General features: G+C 44.9%; 1 protein-coding gene across 1 annotated transcript in view; it reads left to right on the forward strand.

The window, feature by feature from the left end:
- CYTH2 (cytohesin 2) overlaps positions 1-19,691 on the forward strand; it is a 1,422,969-nt gene that overhangs the window by 494,436 nt on the left and 908,842 nt on the right. Inside the window, exon 6 of the mRNA XM_044079709.1 lies at positions 10,805-10,917. Within this exon, the coding sequence (XP_043935644.1) occupies positions 10,805-10,917 (113 nt within the window). The remainder of the gene's footprint in view (positions 1-10,804; positions 10,918-19,691) is intronic.

The raw sequence follows: 19,691 nt of genomic DNA on the forward strand, positions 1-19,691 counted from the left end.
CTAGCTGTTCAAAATGCCCTGACAGCCTTCAAGGACCTACTTCATCCGGGACAGCTACTGATAAAGACAGGCAACACCATGGTCATGTGGTATATAAACAAGCAGGGAGGCACTCATTCTTACCCCCTTTGCAGACTAGCCGTGACTTTGTGGGACACAGCATTGACTTATCAAGTACATCTGCAGGCACAGTTCCTGCCAGGAAAGAAAAATACTGTGGCAGACGAACTAAGCAGAAACCTCATGGATCCCCATGAGTGGAAATTGGATCCACAAGTCTTCAGCATGGTAACAAGGAAATGGGGACGCCCGGACATAGATCTATTTGCCTCACATCACAACTGCCAACTAAAGAGATTCTGCACAAGGACTTATCACAGACAAGCATGGAAAGTGGATGCCCTATCTGTCAGCTGGAAAAACTTAACAGTATATGCCTTTCCTCCTCTGCCTCTCCTCCCTAAGGTACTCCTAAAGCTCAGACAGGAGAAGCCAAAAATGATACTGGTTGCCCCAGACTGGCCACGCCAGTAATGGTATCCAATCCTAAGGAACTTGTCTCAATGCCCAGCCTGGACCTTACCTCAAGTGCCTCATCTACTGTCCCAGCAGAACAATCAAATCCTGCACAGCCAACTCAAGACCTTAAATCTGGCAGCATGGCAGATAATGTAGTCATACAAAACCCACCTCTCACTAAAGCGGTAATAGATGTCAATTTGGAGGCCTAGTACTAGAAAATCCTATGCTGGAAAATGGAAGAGATTCTGTGCTTGGAGCCAGGCACAAGGAATTGACACAGCTGTACCAAATATTCCTCAGATTTTGCAGTACTTGACTGAGATGCTGGACAAAGGCCTATCCTTTCATCTATCAAAATTCATGCCTCTGCCATTTCAGCTCATTGCAATACAGAGCCACCAATCTTTTCTCATCCTTTAAGGCAGTACCTCAGAGGTGCCAGAATCTAAGACCTCCAAGGAGATCACCAATACCTGCATGGGACCTCAGTTATGTCTTAGAAAAACTCACCCTGCCTCCTTTTGAGCCGGCCACTACAGCTGATATTAAGTTTTTATCTTGGAAAACAGCTCTGCTCCTAGCAATAACTTCTGCAAGACGAGTCTGAGAGCTACAGGCACTCATGGCTGTGGAACCTTTAATCATTTTTTATCCAGACAGGGTTTCTCTGAGGACAAATCCGACATTTATGCCTAAGGTAGTGTCCATTGTGGCCCTTAACCAAGCTATTCATCTGCCTACCTTTTATCCAAACCCACAGAATAAGGGGGAGAGAATTCTGCATTCTTTGGACCTAGACAGCTATGCTTCTATTTGAACAGAATCAAAGCTTTCAGAAAGACAGAGCAATTACTAGTGGCATATGCTGCAGGATCACAAGGAAAGGCCATCTCAAAGCAGACTATTTCAAAGTGGGTAGGCCACTGCATTCGTTTCTGCTATTCACAACATGGCAAGCCAGTACGTAAGGGCATTAGGCCACATTCAACCAGTGCAGCAGCCACTTCAGCAGCCTTCCTCAGGGGAGTACCAACCAAAGACATTTTAGAGGCTGCTACTTGGAGTTCACTGCACACCTTCACAAAGCACTATCACTTACCACTCTACTCTAAATCCAGGGCAGGCTTTGCCACTGCAGTTCTACAGGGCCTAATAGCCGCTCCTAATGCTATTTAGCTCCAGCCTCCCAAACTTAGCATTGGGATTCAACCCAATAGTAATGACTGCAGCAGTGAAACACGAAGAAAGTAGTACAGTTGTGTACACTTACCATAAATGTAGAAGTTTGTATTCACTGTTGCAGTCCAGGTTACCCTCCCGCCATCCCCCATTTCTTTTCTGCAACTTATCTGTACTTCTCTATTCTATACAACCTATGTGGTGTATTTGCTTGTAGATGAAAGCAAAATATATACTTTGGTGCATGCATGTTTTATTGACATATTTTTAGCCTACCCTTTTGGGGGCACATGACATCTGGGGCAAGAAAAACCTGAAGAAAATGACATCAGCTGCATCTTTTATACCCCTGGCGCACTGACGTCAGGGAAGAGGCGACAGCAACCGACGCCGGACCTAGACTTTGGAATTCAGGCCGACTGAGGTAGCCTGCCAGCAGCATATCCCAATTGTAATGACTGCAACAGTGAATACACTCGAGCATCTACATTTATGGTAAGTGTACACAACTGTACTTTGTGTTGTATGTCAATACATATGTATAGTATAGTTGTATAGGTTTTAACATGTTTGTAATTTATAGTGTGCATATGCATTTGTGAGTGTAAGCCATGTACTCTTGTTCAGATACAGAAGGATTAATGATGAATGTTTTTTTTCTTCTTGTCTGATTGGTTTGAAGGACTGTAAGAGAAGATTTTTTTGTTGGTCTTTTTGTGGTCTGATGAAGCGGATGATATCCGTGAAAGTGCTTATCTTACTATTGAATAAAGTTTTATTGTGAGTTTCGGTCTGCCGTGTGAACCTTAACCTTTGTGCTTTTCTGTTTTTTGGCCTTTCTTATTTTCATGACTGAATGCTACAGGTGATCGAAGTTGCCAGAAAGCTTTCCACTTACCAAACTTATTCTTCTAAGTAGAAGAGGTTTTCCATCAGAGTAGAAAAGTATATTTGGACTTTCCTTTAAATCTGCAGTTATTTCTGTGATCTGAAGTAGTTAACTTCATTTGTCCATCAACCCTATGGGTTATCAGATCCATATCGGATCCGAGCCGGCAGCTTCCAACAGCCAAGATCCTTGCTCCAAGCTCCTCCCCCTTACCCATAATCCCCTGCTATCCCTTCCTGACCCATAATCCCCTGCTATCCCTTCCTGACCCCAGATCTAGTTTGCCACGGTTCTCTCAGCAGCTTGATCGAGCTTCCAGGCATAGTGGTTGTCGAATTTGTGAGAAAAAAATCTCCTTTTTCTTAGTTTTAAACAGATTTTTGTGTGTGTGATTTCGCATAGTTCCCCAGTAGCATTAACGTTTTCTCTCCCTGGTGTTTAGTTATCTTTTTAGTGTTATTCCCTCCCCCTCATGTGCGCGTTAAGGTGTGTGGTTTTGGGGCCTAGCGGGTGTGTTTTTTTTTTTTTTTTTTTTTTTTTTTGTAGGTATGGCGGAGGCACCCAAAACATTCTTTTCAAAGTGTACAGAGTGTGGCCATAAGCTGTCCCCAGCGGATGGCCACACTCTGTGCGTTTTATGCCTTGGGGTTGAACATCTTTCCACCGGCTGCACTATTTGTGCAGCGTTCAACCAGAGGGCCCTCAAGGACCGGAGGTCGAAGCTGATTCTGGCGGGACTTCTGCCCCCGGACCCAGCTTCGTCCTCCGGTCCCTCTGTGGCACACGCTGCGGCAGCGCCACCTGCTATTCCCCTTCCCCTGGCCCGGGACTCAACCTCCCACCTTGGGCCAGGAGGAGAGGGAAGCTAGAAAGGAGAAACGCCGGGAAAAGCACCACAAGCGGTGGGCCGAAGCTTCTGCATCGGCCCCACCAGCCAAACAGGTTTCTCCTCCCAGGGCCTCAGAGTCTTCTCCTTCCTGGCTCCGTTCACCCCGCTTTTCGCCGGGGGCAGAGGAGGAGGAGACCCGGTCACCTTCGAGGTCATCGAAGTGACACTCCCGGCCCGCCTTAGTGGCCTCATCAAGGTTTACCTGGAGTTTGTCCGATGCAGACTTGGACCGGATGATGCGTAAGTTCCTCCAAGCCCAGCTGCAGATGGGAGTGCTCCTGCCTCCCCCCCCCTCCGGGGGGGACCTCAATCCCCTTTTTTGCCCTGATTGCTCCTTCTCCGACCCACTACCGGGGTTTGGAGCCGGGGGACTGTCTGCACCGATAGTATCGGGTACTTCGGCGCCGATGGCACCTTAGAGTCTGTCGGGTCCCTTTTCTTCGGATTTGAGCTCTCGGAGCCGAGAGCTGAGCTTCGGATCTGGAGGTGTCAGTATGGCTTTGGCTCAGTCTCTGTCGGAGCATACTGGCCCTTCGGATCCAACCGCGTCAGCTCCGATCCGCACGCCTGATCCGAGGGAGGGTCTGCTCTCGGATCCTAGGGAGAGCAGCTCTCCTTCGGCATTCAGTGTCGTGGAGAGGGTTTTGTCGAGGGATTCCAGGCCCCTGGCTTCAGCTATGGCTCCTCCCTGCACTCCCTCTCAGACGGGTCCGCCTTCCATCCCCCGACCCCAGGGACAGTCTACACAGACGTCCCAGATAGTTCCCTTGCTGTAACAGGATGTTGGTGAGACCTCTTCGGACAGCCTCCCCGAGGAGGTCCCTCACAAACGCAAGTGCAAGGGGAGGCACTTGGACAACCCTGCGTCCTTGACAGAGGACACAGACTTGGAGGAAGGGGAAGGTTCCCCAAGGTCACCCCCCCCGAAGACGTCTCCTTTGGAGACATCATGGAGATGCTTCGGATCAGAGGGGGGGTGGTCTTCCCCAAAACCTTCCTCTGATGAGTCTGTGTTTCTGGAGGCATTTGAAGCAGGCCTTTCTACCTCTTGGGTGTCCCCTCCCGCCAATCCCCTGGCAGACCTGATTACTACCAGGGCATGGAAGGAACCAGACACTGTGGAGCCCATTCCAAAGAGGCCGGACAAAATTCTCAGCCCCCCTTCGGACAAGTCATGTTGGAGCAAGGAAGCCCCGGTAGATGCCATGTTGGTGGCGGCCGCCACCAAAAGGGAACTGGCCCAGGAGAGTTCCTCGGTCCATCCTCCAGACAAGGAGTCTCGGGTGATGGACCGTCCCGGGAAGCGGGTGTTCGCTTTAGCCACCTTTTCTGTGAGGTCGCTGAATTATATGGCACACGTGATATGGCTCCAGCGGGATCTTGTCAAAGAATACGCTGAGTCGCCCCCCAGAGTCCATGTCGGCAGAGGACAAGAAAGTGTATTCTACCCGAATGGCCACTCTCAAATCTATCTCCAATACATCTCTGCGGTTACTATCCCATGCCACGGAAGGAGCCGCTAGAGCTAGCGGAGCGAGCGTCGTCCTACGGCGACAGGCATGGCTCCATCATTGTGATTTCGCGGAACCCTTTAAGGCGTCGTTCGCAAATGCCCCGTTTGATGGTTCTGCCCTTTTTGGCAAGACCGTATGTGACACACTGGTCCAGAGTGAGAAAGATGGGAAGACGTCTGTCGTCGGAGTCCGCTTCTCTGCTCCTCAGAGGTCCTTCTCCGGGAACCAAAAGGGGCAGAAGAAGATGTGGTTCCGGAAGTCTCAACAGTCCCGTTTCGCTCCGGACCCCTTGTCCTTCAGAGGCAGAGGAGGACTGGGTGGACGCCGCCCTAGAGGCAGAGGGGGCCCGAAGAACTTTGGGTCCAGAGAACCTTTCTCTGATCGGCCCAAGCAGCAACCCTGAAGGGTTACCCGACTGCTTCACTCTGGAGGCAGTCGGGGGGCGTTTCTCGAGGCACCTGGCAGCTTGGGAGTCCATTACAACAGATCACTGGGTGCTTCAGATCATATCCAGAGGCTACAAGATCCCCTTTCTCGATCCCCCTCTCAGTTCCGAAGCCTCCCCGATGTCCCACCCAATCAAAGGGAGGCGGCAGCCGAGGAAATACTCCGGCTGGTAGAAAAAAGAGCAATCCAGCACGTCCCCCCTGACCAGTCCAGATCAGGCTTTTACTCCAGGTTCTTCTTGGTGCCAAAAAAGGCGGGGGACCTAAGACCAATCCTCGACCTGTCCTTCCTAAACCTGTCAGTAGCCAAAGAAAAGTTCTGGATGGTCACCCTTCAATCCGTTCTTCCCCTTCTGCAGGAGAATGACTGGATGTGCTCCATAGACCTCAAGGATGCGTACTACCACATTTTGATGGACAGACGGTCCAGGAGGTTTCTCCGTTTCCGGCTGGGAGCCAGCCATTACCAATTCAGGGTCCTTCCCTTTGGTCTCACCACAGCCCCCAGGGTGTTCACCAAAGTGTTAACTGTTGTAGCGGCCCACCTGACACTCCAGGGAATTCAGATCTTTCCGTAGCTTGATGAATGGCTCCTGACCACCCCCACCAGGCATCTACTATGCATTGCCAGGGATTACTTTCTCCATCTAGCTCCCCGGCTGGGGATCACTATCAACATCGGGAAATTTTCCCTTCTTCCAACTCAAATCCTAGATTTCATCGGAGCCAGATTGAACACAAACCAGCTTCTAGCCTTCTTGACTCAACCGGCTACGAACTCTGAAACTCCATGTACTGGCCTTTCTGCAATCCCCAGCTCCCCCTGCAGAATTGGTCCTGAGGGCTCTAGGCTCGATGGCGGCAACCATCAACCTACTACCCATGGCGCGCTTAAACATGAGAGTTCTTCAATGGACTTTGCAAGTCCAGTGGTCCTTCCTGCAACATTCCCTGAGCTTCCCCGTTCCTCTCAGCAGGGTGTGCAGGAAAGCCCTCTTATGGGTGGTTCCAGCCCCCGGACCTCCAGAAGGGGTGCCCCTTCTCTGTCCCCTCCTCTAGCCATGGTGACCACGGACGCCTCTTGCCTCGGGTGGGGGGGGCACTGCTTGGGCAGGACCGTCCAAGGCACGTGGAACCATTCGGCGACCTCATTGCATATCAATGTCCTAGAGATGAGAGCGGTGCTTTTGGCGTTGCAAGCACTTCAGAGCCTTCTTCTCTTGGGGACAATTGTGATCCAGACAGACATGTCGGTCGTCTGGTATATCAACAAACAAGGGGGAACCAGGTCCTATCCACTATGTCGGGAGGCCATGAGAGTGTGGGAATGGGCGATGTCCACCAAACGCTTTCTCATAGCGACGCACATTCCGGGACGGTCCAACATCTTGGCAGACAGACTGAGTCGAACCATCCTCTCACCGTACAAGTGGTCTCTGAACCCCAGAGTAGCGAAGCAAATCTTCTCCAAATGGGGTCAACCTCGTTGCGATCTTTTCACGCCTCCTACGAACGCAAAGTGCAGCGACTACTTCGCTCTAATTCCCCCACCCAGGGAATCCCCCAGAGACGCTCTGGTGCATGTTCGGCCACCCAGTATACTTTATGCTTACCCTCCTCTGCCCCTGATGCTAAAGTTTTTACAGAAAGTCAGATGGTTGGGGAGCAGAATAATGCTCATTGCCCCATTCTGACCTCGTTAAGCCTGGTTCCCATATCTATGGTCTCATCTAGTGAATCCCCCATGGATTCTAGATCCCATCCCGGATCTGATCTCTCACCCATCAGGCCTGTCAACCCCGAATCTGGACTACCTCAAGCTCACAGCTTGGTTGATCCAGTTCCAGTGATAGCTAGGACTCCCAGTATCTCGTCCCCTGTCAAGGCTATTCTAGTAGCCGCTCACAAGCCATCTACTAGAAGAATTTATAATAGCAAATGGAAGCGTTTTTCTATTTGGGTGGAGCATCAGAACTTAGATCCCTTTACATCTCCGTTGCCAGCAGTACTAGATTTTCTGTCAGCATTGTTCGACCAAGGTGCTAGCTCTCCTACGGTCAAAGTCCAGTTGGCTGCAATCTCTCTTCATCATGTTGGCAGTTATCTTGGCCTTTTGACTTCATCCAAATTATAAACAAAGCATAGGAAGGCAGTTAACACTCAGCAAAACAAGTTTATTGAAGCGCTTTTCGTCAGCTCAATAAAGCTGACTTCATCAGAAAGTTTCTAATGAAGTCAGCTTTATTGAACTGACGAAAAGCCCTTCAATAAATTGTTTTTCGCTTGTGTTTCTTCGTCCAAATTATGTAAGACCTTCCTAAAAGGCACTTTCCTACTAAGACCTCCGGTAAAAGATGCAGTCCCTCCTTGGGATTTAACTCTTGTACTTCAGTCTCTAACAGCTCCTCCCTTTGAGCCTGCAACTTCGGTGGATCTGAAATACTTATCTTGGAAGACAGTTTTTCTTGTTGCCATAACTTCGGCCAGAAGGGTCTCTGAGCTTCAAGCCCTTTGCGCCAAGCCACCGTATTTGATTTTTCACAAAGATAGAGTCTCACTCAGGACCAATCCCTCTTTTCTGCCCAAAATTGCTTCGGAGTCTAATATCAACCAATCTATTAATTTACCAGTCTTCTTTCCAAAATATCAGAACAAAGGTGAATACAAGTTGCACTCTCTAGACGTACATAGGCAACTAAGATTCTATTTGCACAGGACAGCTGTTCACAGGAAATCAGACCAGTTTTTTTGTATCCTTTGCTAAATCCTCTTTGGGAAAACCTGTATCAAAAGTCACATTGTCCAGATGGATTTCCCAATGTATTCTTTTGGCATATGAGAGTTCTAGCCAGCCTGCACCTCAAGGAGTCCATGCCCATTCTGCTCGGTCGATTTCTATCTCTGCTGTTGTTCGATCTAGGGTGTCATTGGATGACATTTGTTCAGCAGCCACTTGGGCTTCATCTCATACATTTATAAACCATTACAAGTTGGATATTGTTTCCAGAGGGAGAGCATCCTTTGGCTCTGCAGTGCTCCGGAACATCCTTCCATGAGGACCTCCCAAGAATCGGGTAGCTGGGGACTCTGTCCCATAGGTTGATGGACAAATGAAGTTAACTACTTCAGATTAAGAAGTTATGTACTCACCATAACGTTCCATCTGAGTAAATAAACTTCATTTGTCAGCAACCGTCCCTCCCTCTGTCCCCCTAACCTATATGGATGTTCAAAGGACTCCTGCTTTCATGGCGGATTGTCTCTAGGTTAGAGTATGGAGGTGGTTCTTGGTATCGTATGGTTTATGGATAAGCAAACTCGATCTGAGGTCAAGAAGGGATAGCAGGGGATTATGGGTAAGGGGGAGGAGCTTGGAGCTCAGATCTTAGCTGTTGGAAGCTGCCGGCTCGGATCTGATATGGATCTGATAACCCATAGGTTGCTGACAAGTTTATCTACTCAGATGGAACGTTATGGTAAGTTCATAACTTCTTATTAATTGGTACCTGTATACTTTATATCTGTGTCCTCCCACAGTTAAGGTGTATATCTCAACTGTTTTATGCCCATGTATCTTATTGTATTTTTGTATGGGTTTATATATTTAATTTTTTGTTAACCTAGTGGGTTGCCTGGCCCATCTATCTCTTTCAGCAAAGACACTGTGGAGCTACTTTGGTACTGAGTTTAAGGAGAGTTATATAGTCTACTGGATAATTGAAAGGTTTAAGGCCTTGAAGTGTATTAGGTTCATAGGTTCATGACTTGAAATCTTTGTGACCTTTCCTGTTGAGCGATATGCTTGGTCTTGAAAATTCCAAAGTGGGCATAAACAATGGGTTTGATAAGGGAAAAGTACAGTGGTAGGATGACCTCTTTGGATTTTGAAGATATTCCCTTGGAATTTAACTGGGACAGATAGATGGATTTCTTGACTGTGGGTAGAAACATGATGATTATGAGAGAGAGAGAGTTGTCCATACAAGTACTGAAGTCTCTTATGCTCATGTCTGCCAAAGAGGAGTATCAATTATAACATGTAGACATTTTTTGCCAAACACTACTACACTACATTACTCTACACTTTTAGCTTGAGACCGTTTTTGGTATATCCACTGTGTGCATATTCCAGCCTTTGCTGGAGTAGTTTTTTTAATTTGTGTATAACATTGTCCAGCTTGCAGTCATCAGCAAACTTGGCCAGCCATACTTCATGGATAATGCTTTTGGATATCTGCAAGGTAATTGCTGAATAGGAGTAGATCTGTTGCTGAATCCTGTGGTACCTCACTTACAATTTTGCATTCAGAAAGATGACCAGTAACTTTCACAACTTGAGATCTGTTGGATAGCCAACAGAGTCATCAGAAAGTGTTATCCAAAGTGCTTGTGAAACTGCTGGGTGGATATATGCATGTTTTCTAAGAATTACATATTGGCTGTTCTGTTAGTTTGTCTCTTTTCTAGGCACTGTGATTGACTGTCTATTCAAGAAACTGAGTGAAATTTGCTTTGTCTGTTTTGAAGGGCCTGTTGTAGACCACCAATCCATTTTTGGGTGCACGGTTTGGTACTCTTCTCATTAATGTTTTGAGTCATCACTTGGCTATCCTTGCAGTAAAACCACAGATGGCAACATATGTCTAAATAACAGGCTAATTGCAGCATGGGGTCCTCTTCTCTTGCCCTGTGGTGTTGCATGTTGTGTGTGTCAGGCTTGGTAGAATGTGAATGCAGATATTTCCTGAGTTACTGCTGGCTGCTGTTATACTGCAGAGGTTAACCATTATGTAATGTATTTTTGTTTGTTTACTTTAACCACAGTTGCAGGTGGAAGTATACAGTAGTGTTCTGGTGAATTTATATAATTTACTTTTAGTTTTTTATGTATTTACATAGGTTGGCTTAGACTCTTTGGTTTAGCCTTCTCTCATATGAGCGATTATTGGTATACTTTTTCTCTGTTTGCTACTTGGGCACAAAAACAAAATGAGTACATGTAGTGCACTGTTTTTGCTGAAGTCCATCTAACATGCACAATAGAAGAGATTAGATGAAAAGGATTAGGCCAGGGGACTGATGTCTATGTTCAGCCATTTCCTCTTCACATTATGTATTCATGTGGCAGTGCAGTGATATCTTTATTCATGTTTGCTCTTAATGGTGAGTATAGTAATACATTTGTACTTTCTTATGTAGTTGTAATGCATCAGCTTGCTGTTTTTAACAGTTTTCCTGCATAGTGCCATTTTGGGGCTTGTCATGTTTACCTTCCATGTAACCTTTAAAGTTGATAAACTCATTCAATTTCAGTAGAATCATAACCGTTTTGCCTCTGACAAATTGTGCTGTGAACTCTTTATAGGCAGTTCCTTTGGAGCTTTCGTCTACCTGGAGAGGCTCAAAAAATCGACCGCATGATGGAAACATTTGCACAGCGCTACTGTTTGTGTAATCCAGGGGTTTTCCAGTCAACAGGTATGCCTTGATTTAGTCAAATAACAGAAAAAGTGCAGGATGTGTGCAGGCTTTTGTTTACTGTGAATTGAACTTGTTTGAGTGAAATGAGGTATATGGAAAATCTTTCTATTAAAAAAATACTTCATTTCTTACTAACAAGGTGTAAAGGTACAGAACTAAGCTGGATAGAATATTCTTTTTTCACATAACCAGCTACTGACACCTTTGTCACTTCATCTTCAAAGGGACCATAAAGTTCACTGTAGAGTTTAAATATAATTTAGATAATCACAGGTAAACACTGTGTGTGTCCAACCAAATAAAGTACAGCTTCAGCTCTAGTCATATAACCGTGTCATTCAGCCAATCACAATTATTGTGTGCCCAAACAATAAAGTATAGATTCAGGCCTAGTCATACAATATCATTCAGCCAAATACAGTTAAATAGTATATGCCCAAACAGTAAAATACAGTTTCAGCTCTAGTTGTATAACAGTATCATTCAACCAATCACACTTAAACATTGTATGTCCAAACAGTAAAGTACAGCTTCAGGCCTAGTCATGTAACATTCTTAAAAGTAGTAAATTACACTAACAAAATTTAATCAGTTTAATTGGGTGCTGAAGTTCTGTATTTTCAAAATCAGTAGTTATTCCATCTCTGCTAATTCAACATTATCTCTCCTGGAAAGGAATGGTGTAGCCAGCACACTTTCATTAATCTGTTCGAAAAGGTTAGTAGTAATGTTGTCAGTGTGTGGATACAGTATGAATTTCTTTGCCTATTTTGGTTGTGTATAAATGTTCTATTCGTGTCGGTTGTAAATTTCAGTTCATTTGCCCTGTTGAGAATTTACTTGGTTTGCCTTTGCAAAAGAGTATGTAGATCATTGATTGAGTTTCAAGTACCCTTTACTGTATTTACAAATTTAATGCTTGAACCATGAAAATTCACCATGTAAGCACACATTGAGCAATTCCCATGAGGTAAAATTACTCTCATCAATTCACTTGAGGAGCGGTGTAACCGGAACTTATAGAGTTTGGTGCATTGCCAAAATTAAAGCCTTTTTTGTTTTATTAGGAATGGTATTCAAATGTGTAGAGTCTCCTGTACCAGGCACCAGTGCTGTAACAATCTTTTCCAAGCAAGCTGAAACATATCTATAATTAGTGGCAAAGTGCATTTTGTCAGCTTCCAACTCTTCCTGTGCATTTGTCCATGTCAGGATCCTGCATAAATTGATTTTACTGTCTTATTCCTACACCTTTGAAATTGTCCGAACATGAGTTAAATTGTTGACTGTTCTAATCCTTTTATAGTGGTCTTATCTGTACATTTTTGTATTTATTTTTGAAAATCGGCACTAAAGAAGTATTAGTGTAAGCCATATGAATTTCATTCAGGGTAAAGAAGAAATCATATGGGGGTGTATGCTTTCTAGATGGATGGAGGAGAATTTTAGAGGTGTTGTGCAATAATTACTGAAAGGACTGGTGCCAACCATTCCAGTTAATTCTATGGGTATTCCATTTTCCAGAAAATTTCAGATTATAGGAGTTTATATTGAGTTGCTCCAAAAAAGAAATAGTCACCAGGTAGCCCATCACAAATAAGTTTGTCTGTAAAATGTTTATAAAACCACCATCATTTTTAAAAGAAGGATTACAAAGAAAAAGTCCCAATTTACAGGCTTTTTGAAAATATTAGCATAGGCCAGTGTAAACTGAGCGGCCATTTCTGTGCCCCTGGTCTGTATTTAGAAGGAAACCTCAAATGCAAATAATTGCGCATTAAACAAAAGTGTAATAAGGCAAGGATGCAATTAATTTTAGATCCCTTTCCCAATAAATATTACCATAGCATTCAAACCATCAGTGTCATTAGTGGCTATATAAAGGCTTACAATATCTTTTATAGGTTCATAGGTTCATACTAGGCTATCTGCCCTGGGGCATTTTTAAGCCTAGCCCGATTGTGTTTGGCTTACGCCATCCCTTGATTTGAGTATACTGTGCCCTTTTTAAAGTTTAGTTTACTGTGCCTCTGTCTAATAGTGACACGGAAGTAATCCCTGGGACAAACCTACGATCCCCCATCCACTCATCAAGATTCTTCTTGAAGAGAGTCTGTGAGGTGCTCTGCCTAACATGAATTGAAATTCTATTCCAGAGCGAAGGGAGCCTCTGGGTTATGAATCTGTCCCTCCAGCATGTTCTATTTATTTCTGTGCTGAGGTTCAAGTCCCTCGAGCGCGTGGCTCTAAGGGATTTATATTTACATGTCCATTAATTCTGGGTTGGACATAGCTTTATATGTCAGGCATAGATCGCCTCGAAGTAGGCAGTATGCTGGAGTTTTTTTTAACCGAGCAGCGTATGGCATCTGTTTGAGTCCCTTGATCCTCCTGGTGAGGTACTTTTGGGGTCTTTCTAATTGCTGCAGGTGTCGGGTAAGGTACATCCCAAAGGGGGCATTGTATTCTATGATGGGCCTGATGAGGGATGAATAAAGGGGCACGATTACCTCTCTTGATCTAGATGTGAATCCTTTCATGATGAGGTGGGCTATGTAAAAGGTCTTTCTAACCACTTTGGCAATGTGGTTGTCAAAGGAGAGATTGCTATCAACTTGGGTCCCCAGATCCCTAATTACTTTCTCTGTACTTAATGGGTTACCACCTATGTGGTAATTTCTGGGCACATTGTTTTTGCCAAAGGGTATGACTATACACTTTTTGGCATTTAGCTTTAGACCATGGCTCTGGCACCAGTTATCCGTCTCTGCGAGACCTTTTTGAAGGATGTTTGTGTCAGCTGGAGAGTCTATTATGGCGCCCAGTTTGCAGTCATCTGCGAACTTGGTGAGCCATAGTCCTCCCACGTTGGCCTGTACCTCAGAAAAGTAAATACCGAACAAGAGAGGTGCCAGGACAGAACCTTGTGGGACGCCACTTGTGACCGGTTTCGAGTCTGATATGGCTCCAGCAACTCTGACTCTGTGGGTTCTGTCTTTGAGCCAGTTTGCAACCCATCTTGTGACATAGGGGTTTATATTTAGGCTGGATAGCTTATCTATGATGCCCGAGTGGGGTATTATGTCAAATGCCTTTGCGAGGTCCAGATAGGCTGTGTGGACTACCTTCCCTTTATCTATGGCCTTGGTGACTGTTTCGAAGAAGTCGACCAGGTTCAAAAGGCAGGATCTGCCCTTGACTAAGCCAAATTGGGTAGGATCTAGTGACCTTCCATGATGATCCTCTCCATAGCCTTGCAGACTAGGCTAGTCAGGCTTATGGGGCGATAGTTTCCAGGGTCTGCAGAGGCGCCACCTTTGTGGAGTGGGACCACTGTTGCTGTACGCCATTCTTTGGGCACATATCCTGTAGTGAGGCTGAGATTGTACAACAGTTTTACTTGAGGGATTAGTTCTTCTTGGAGTTCATGTAGGACGCAACCCGGGACGCCATCTGGTCCCATGGAAGCAGTGTTTTTTGCTTTGGAGAGGGCGGCCTTCACCTGAGCATCCGAGATGTTTGGGAGGCTGCACTCTGCCGGGATAGATGCTTTCTCTTTTGGGGGGGGGGGGAGTTTGCACTGTCTGCCAGGATATTGGCGATGTCTGTAGGTTCAGTGTATTTTTTGTCATTTAGAATCAACTCAGAACAAGTCTGGGAGTTGCATCCCAGGTTCCTAACATAACTGAAAAAAGCCTTATGATTGTCTTTAGTGTCCTGTGCAATTTTCCTCTCAAAGTTGGCCTTGGAGGATTTTATGAGGGATCGTAATTTTTTGATAGTACTGATCAGAGATGCCTTCCCTTTTAGGGATTTTGCTATGTCATGTAGTAGCTTCCTCCTCCTATTGTACAGTTTATTTATGGCTGGGGTCCACCAGACTGGACACCTGCCTTTGGATGATTGGGTCTTGATTTTGTTTGGGATAGCATGATCCATGCATTCCTGGAGATGTCCGTAGAATGCGTTTATATAGGATTCTGCAGTTTGGGCCGTAGTTTCCACTGGCTCTGGGGCCTTGAAGGATTCCACTTCGGTTTTGAGAAGTGTGAAGTTCGCTTTTGAGAAGTTTTTTTTTCACTGTGGTTTTCTGGGCTGGGTGTGGGGTCGGGATGTGGATATCCAGTGAAATTAATTTATGGTCTGATCTTACCAATGAGGGATATGCTTCTGGTATGGAGCATAGAGTCCCCATGTTGGTAATGATCAGGTCTAGTATGTTTTCCCCTCTTGTGGGAGTGGTGACTAGTTGTTCCATAGCATTTGAGTTTATAAATTCCAGGAACCTTTGGGCTAAGGTGCTGGGGCTTGAGTAATGCTCCCAGTCTGTTTGGGTAGTTGAAGTCGCCCAATATAATGGTGTTCGGAGAGATCTTCATGTTCTCCAATGTTTTCAGGAAAGCCGAGTGGGATTCCAGACTTTGAGAGGGTGGTCTGTAGGATGCTATAAACTGAAAAGCAGTCTTGCCCACTGTCAGTTGCACATGGATGGTCTCCGATACTTTGTGCAATGCCACTAACCTGGAGGTGTGGATATCCTTGATAAATATGGAAACTCCCCCTCCTGTTGTGGTTCGGTCCGGGTTTTGGGGCCGAAAAGCATGATATGAGGTATAACCTGGTAGTGCTGGGGTGCTCTCTGGAGCCTTGAACCAGGTTTCTGTCACTGCACAGATATCGATGTTCTCCATACTGAGGAGAGCTTTGAGTGCATGCATCTTGAGGTTAAGACTTCTGGCGTTTAGCAGAATTTCTTGTTCCTTGTGCTGTCTATCGAGGTGGTTTTGACTTTTGAGCCTTGCCTAAAAAAGGCACTATGGGGGTGGCAAGAGCCTTTGCCAATATCCGAAAGCCCAGGGGTGACAGGTGCAAGCCATCCCTAGCGAAGCAACGTGGCTTGTCGAGCCTGTCATCCCAGGCTGACAGACACTGGATCCCCTTTGAATGACACCAAAATTTTAGCCAATTGTTAAAATCGATCATTTTGTCTTTATACTGTGGCATCATTCTAGGTGAGAGTAAGATGCTGCTCAAGGTCAGGGTCATACCGGCCTGGGCTACATGATCAGAGAGCTCCTCTAGGTCTCTTTTCATGTAGTCGAGGGAGGTATGTCTCAGGTCATTCACACCAGCATGTACAATGACTGAGTCATATTTGTATTTGCTTTGGAGTGACCTGAGTGCTTGCGTTATGTGGCGGATCCTAGCACCCGACAGGCAGCTCACTGTGACCTTCTCTTTATTCAGCCTGGTGAGCGGGATGTCAGTGTGTCTGACAATAGAGTCATCTATTACAAGAGTATCAGGTGTGTTATTCAGCCTTAAGGGCTGTGACTGCTTGGCACACTGACTTTGTGTGCTTTGTGTTGTACGTGTTTTGTTTTGGGGTCGCATTTGCTTGGATGTCTGCTTTGGAGGTCTCTGTTGGTTAGGTAGATTTTTATTTAGAGCCTCCAAGTATGTTTTTGTGTTTTTATGCGTTTGGTTCGCTGTTGTGGTGGGATTGTGTGATACTGGAATTGTGTTGTGTGAGGTTACCTTCTTCTCCTGACTGGTTACACCAGTTTTGAGATGAGAGAGCTCAGCCTCCAGTTTGGCTATATGGTTGCATCTCTCACATATATTTGAACCTGTTTGGAGGAGAAGAGGGTTGTCCGTGTACATGAGACAGTTGTAACATTGCCTCAAAATTCCCAGATTCACCAGCTGGACTGGAGAGGAAACCATTGACTGACCTTTGGACATGCTAGAGTAATATAGGGAACTGAATTAAAACGGACCAATAGGGGACAAGGTAATCGTAGAGAGTATAAAGAGTAAGTAGTGCTTATGGTTTATTAGTGCTAACTTGTAAGATTACTTATTTGGATAACTTGTAAGATTACTTATTTGGGCCAGTTAGGGGCCTTAGAATGAGAATATGGTGTTTAATTTGAGAGATAGAGCAGACTTTGTGGAGCCAGGAATTAGATTAAACCAATTAGGCGGCGCTGCCTGATGTTGTGCTATGCGCAAAAACGTACAAAACCGCACAAAACAGGGTTTTAAGAGAGGGAGATCAAAGAGTTTGGAATTGACCCAAAATGGCCAATAAAACTTCAGTTTCAAAGCAGTAACCACTCCCACAGGGGCAGGCAGGCTGCTCAATGTTTATCACTGCCACTGATGAACACAGAGACTTCCATTTAGCCCAAGCAAACAATGACCTCCAAGAAACTTACAAACAGTTCAGAACAGCAAATCTGTAACTGAACTTTTTTAAATCTCAGAAAAGTGGGAAAAAAACAAGATTTTTTTTGTTTTTTTGTTAAGGAAAGCAGAGGTTCACAAGTATCAACAAGTTAGAACAGTGCAGTAAATGACTCTACACTTGAGTGCTTGGCCAGAGACAGATAAAATGCAAGTTTTAAGGAAAAAAAACGATTTTAAAAATAAGTGCAGGCAGGAAATTCAGTAATCAGCTCTAGGTTGTGTTCTAAATACAGTTAGCAACACAGAAATCAAGTTTAACAAGCCAGAAAATGCTCAAAAGTAGGCGGCAATGCAGAAAAACTTAAATAATCTGAAGCAAAATACTTAAAATCTCAAAATTTATAGCCCAATAAAAATACTGTACCATTATGTATTTTAATTTCACAAGCAAAACTGTTATAGTCTGTTTTAGTAGTTAAGGGTTCTTTATTAGGAAGAACTTTTAAAAATTACTCTTGATAAGTGGTCATATTGGAAGTAAAGATTGTAAAGACAAAAATCTGTGGCAGCCAGGAGAATTGGCCAAAAATTTATGGATTTTGGTAGGGAACAGAAAACAGTAAGTTTTGGTTATTCAAGCACAACACTTTTTCCATCTGAAAAAAGTTGTCCCCTGTGTAACAAAAACAGTAGATCTTTTGAGTTATTCAGTTGGATCTCTTAACTTCTTGCATTCACTTTTGTTCAGTAAAGATGGACATAAATTGACATTGACATTAAGTTGCACTTTTCTCTTTTTTTTCATCATTTAGTTACCACGTTTTGTTAAAGTTAATGTGCAATCCTGAGCACCTACATTTATTGCAACCCTTTGTAGCCATTGTATGGTTGTCCAGGGTACTCGTAACCTGATGTGATTTCTGCTGTGGTTGCTTTCTATATGGTATGTTTATGGAGTCCAAGGATGTGAGTATCTCTTTTGTGTCATTCGGTCTATTGAGATTCATTGGAAATAGAAAGGATATGTTTCTTCCGTCTTTTCCAAGGTGCCAGTTTAAGACAAGAAAGGAATACATATTGTTTCAATTCCTGTACTTCTCTTGCAATGCTTGCTCTCACTGTTGTCAAAAAAGTGTGAATCTTTCTCATGATAATTCATGTTACAAATTAAAGTAGGTTTTTCAGTGTACTATCTCCCTTTCAATTCATTATTCATAGGTTCATAGGTTCATACTAGGCTATCTGCCCTAGGGCATTTATAAGCCTAGCCAGAGTGTGTTTGGCTTTCGCCACCCATTTTAAATTAATTCTGCTATGCCCTTTTTCGAGGTTAGTATACTGTGCCTCTGTCTAACAGTGACACAGAAGTGATACCCGGAGTAAACTACGATCCCCCATCCACTCATCAAGATTCCTCTTGAAGAGAGTCAATGAGGGACTCTGCCTAACCTGGACTGGGATTTTATTCCAGAGTGAAGGGAGCCTCTAGGTTATGAATCTGTCCCTCCAGCATGTCCTATTTATTTCAGTGCTGAGGTTCAAGTCTCTCGAGCGCATAGCTCGACAGGATTTGGATTTTCTGAGGTAAAGCATGTCCATTAATTCTGGGTTGGACATGGCTTTATACGTCAGGCACAGATCGCCTCTGAGTAGGTGGTATGCCACTGAGTAGAGCTGGAGTTTCTTTAACCGGGCAGCATATGGCATCTGTTTGAGCCCTTTGATCCTCTTGGTGAGGTACTTTTGGGGTCTTTCCAGTTGCTGCAGGTGTCTGGTAAGGTACATCCCAAAAGGGGCATTGTACTCAATTATGGGCCTGATCAGGGATGAGTAAAGAGGCACGATGACCTCCCCAGATCTAGATGTGAATCCCTTCATGATTAGGTGGGCTATATGAAATGTTTTTCTAACCACTTTGGCCACGTGGTTATCAAATGAAAGATTTCTATCAACTTGGGTCCCCAGGTCCCTAATTACTTCTTCTGTACTTAATGGATTACCACCTATGTGGTAATTTGTGGGCACTTTGTTTTTGCCAAAGGGGATGACTATACACTTTTTGGCGTTTAGCTTGAGGCCATGGCTCTGGCACCAGTTGTCTGTTTCTATGAGGCCCTTTTGGAGGATGCTTGTGTCGGCTGGAGAGTCGATTATAGCGCTCAGTTTGCAGTCATCTGTGAACTTGGTCAGCCACAGTCCTTCCGTGTTGGCCTGTACCTTCGGCAAATATATACCGAACAGGAGTGGTCCCAGGACTGAGCCTTGTGGGACGCCACTTGTAACTGGTTTGGAGTCTGACATGGCTCCAGCAATTCTAACCATGTGGGTTCTGTCCTTGAGCCAATTTGCAACCCATCTAGTGACATAGGGGTTTATATTTAAGCTGGTGAGCTTATCTATAATGCCCGAGTGGGGTATCTTATCAAAGGCTTTTGCGAGGTCCAGGTAGGCTGTGTGGACCACCTTCCCCTCGTCAATGGCCTTGGTGACTGTTTCAAAGAAATCGACCAGGTTTAAGAGGCAGGATCTGCCCTTAACAAAGCCGAACTGGGTAGGATCCAGTGTCTGTAGGTCCCCAA

Source organism: Protopterus annectens, chromosome 1.part1 (assembly GCF_019279795.1).
Source record: "Protopterus annectens isolate FY-2018-M chromosome 1.part1, PAN1.0, whole genome shotgun sequence".
Taxonomy (NCBI): Eukaryota; Metazoa; Chordata; order Ceratodontiformes; family Protopteridae; genus Protopterus; species Protopterus annectens.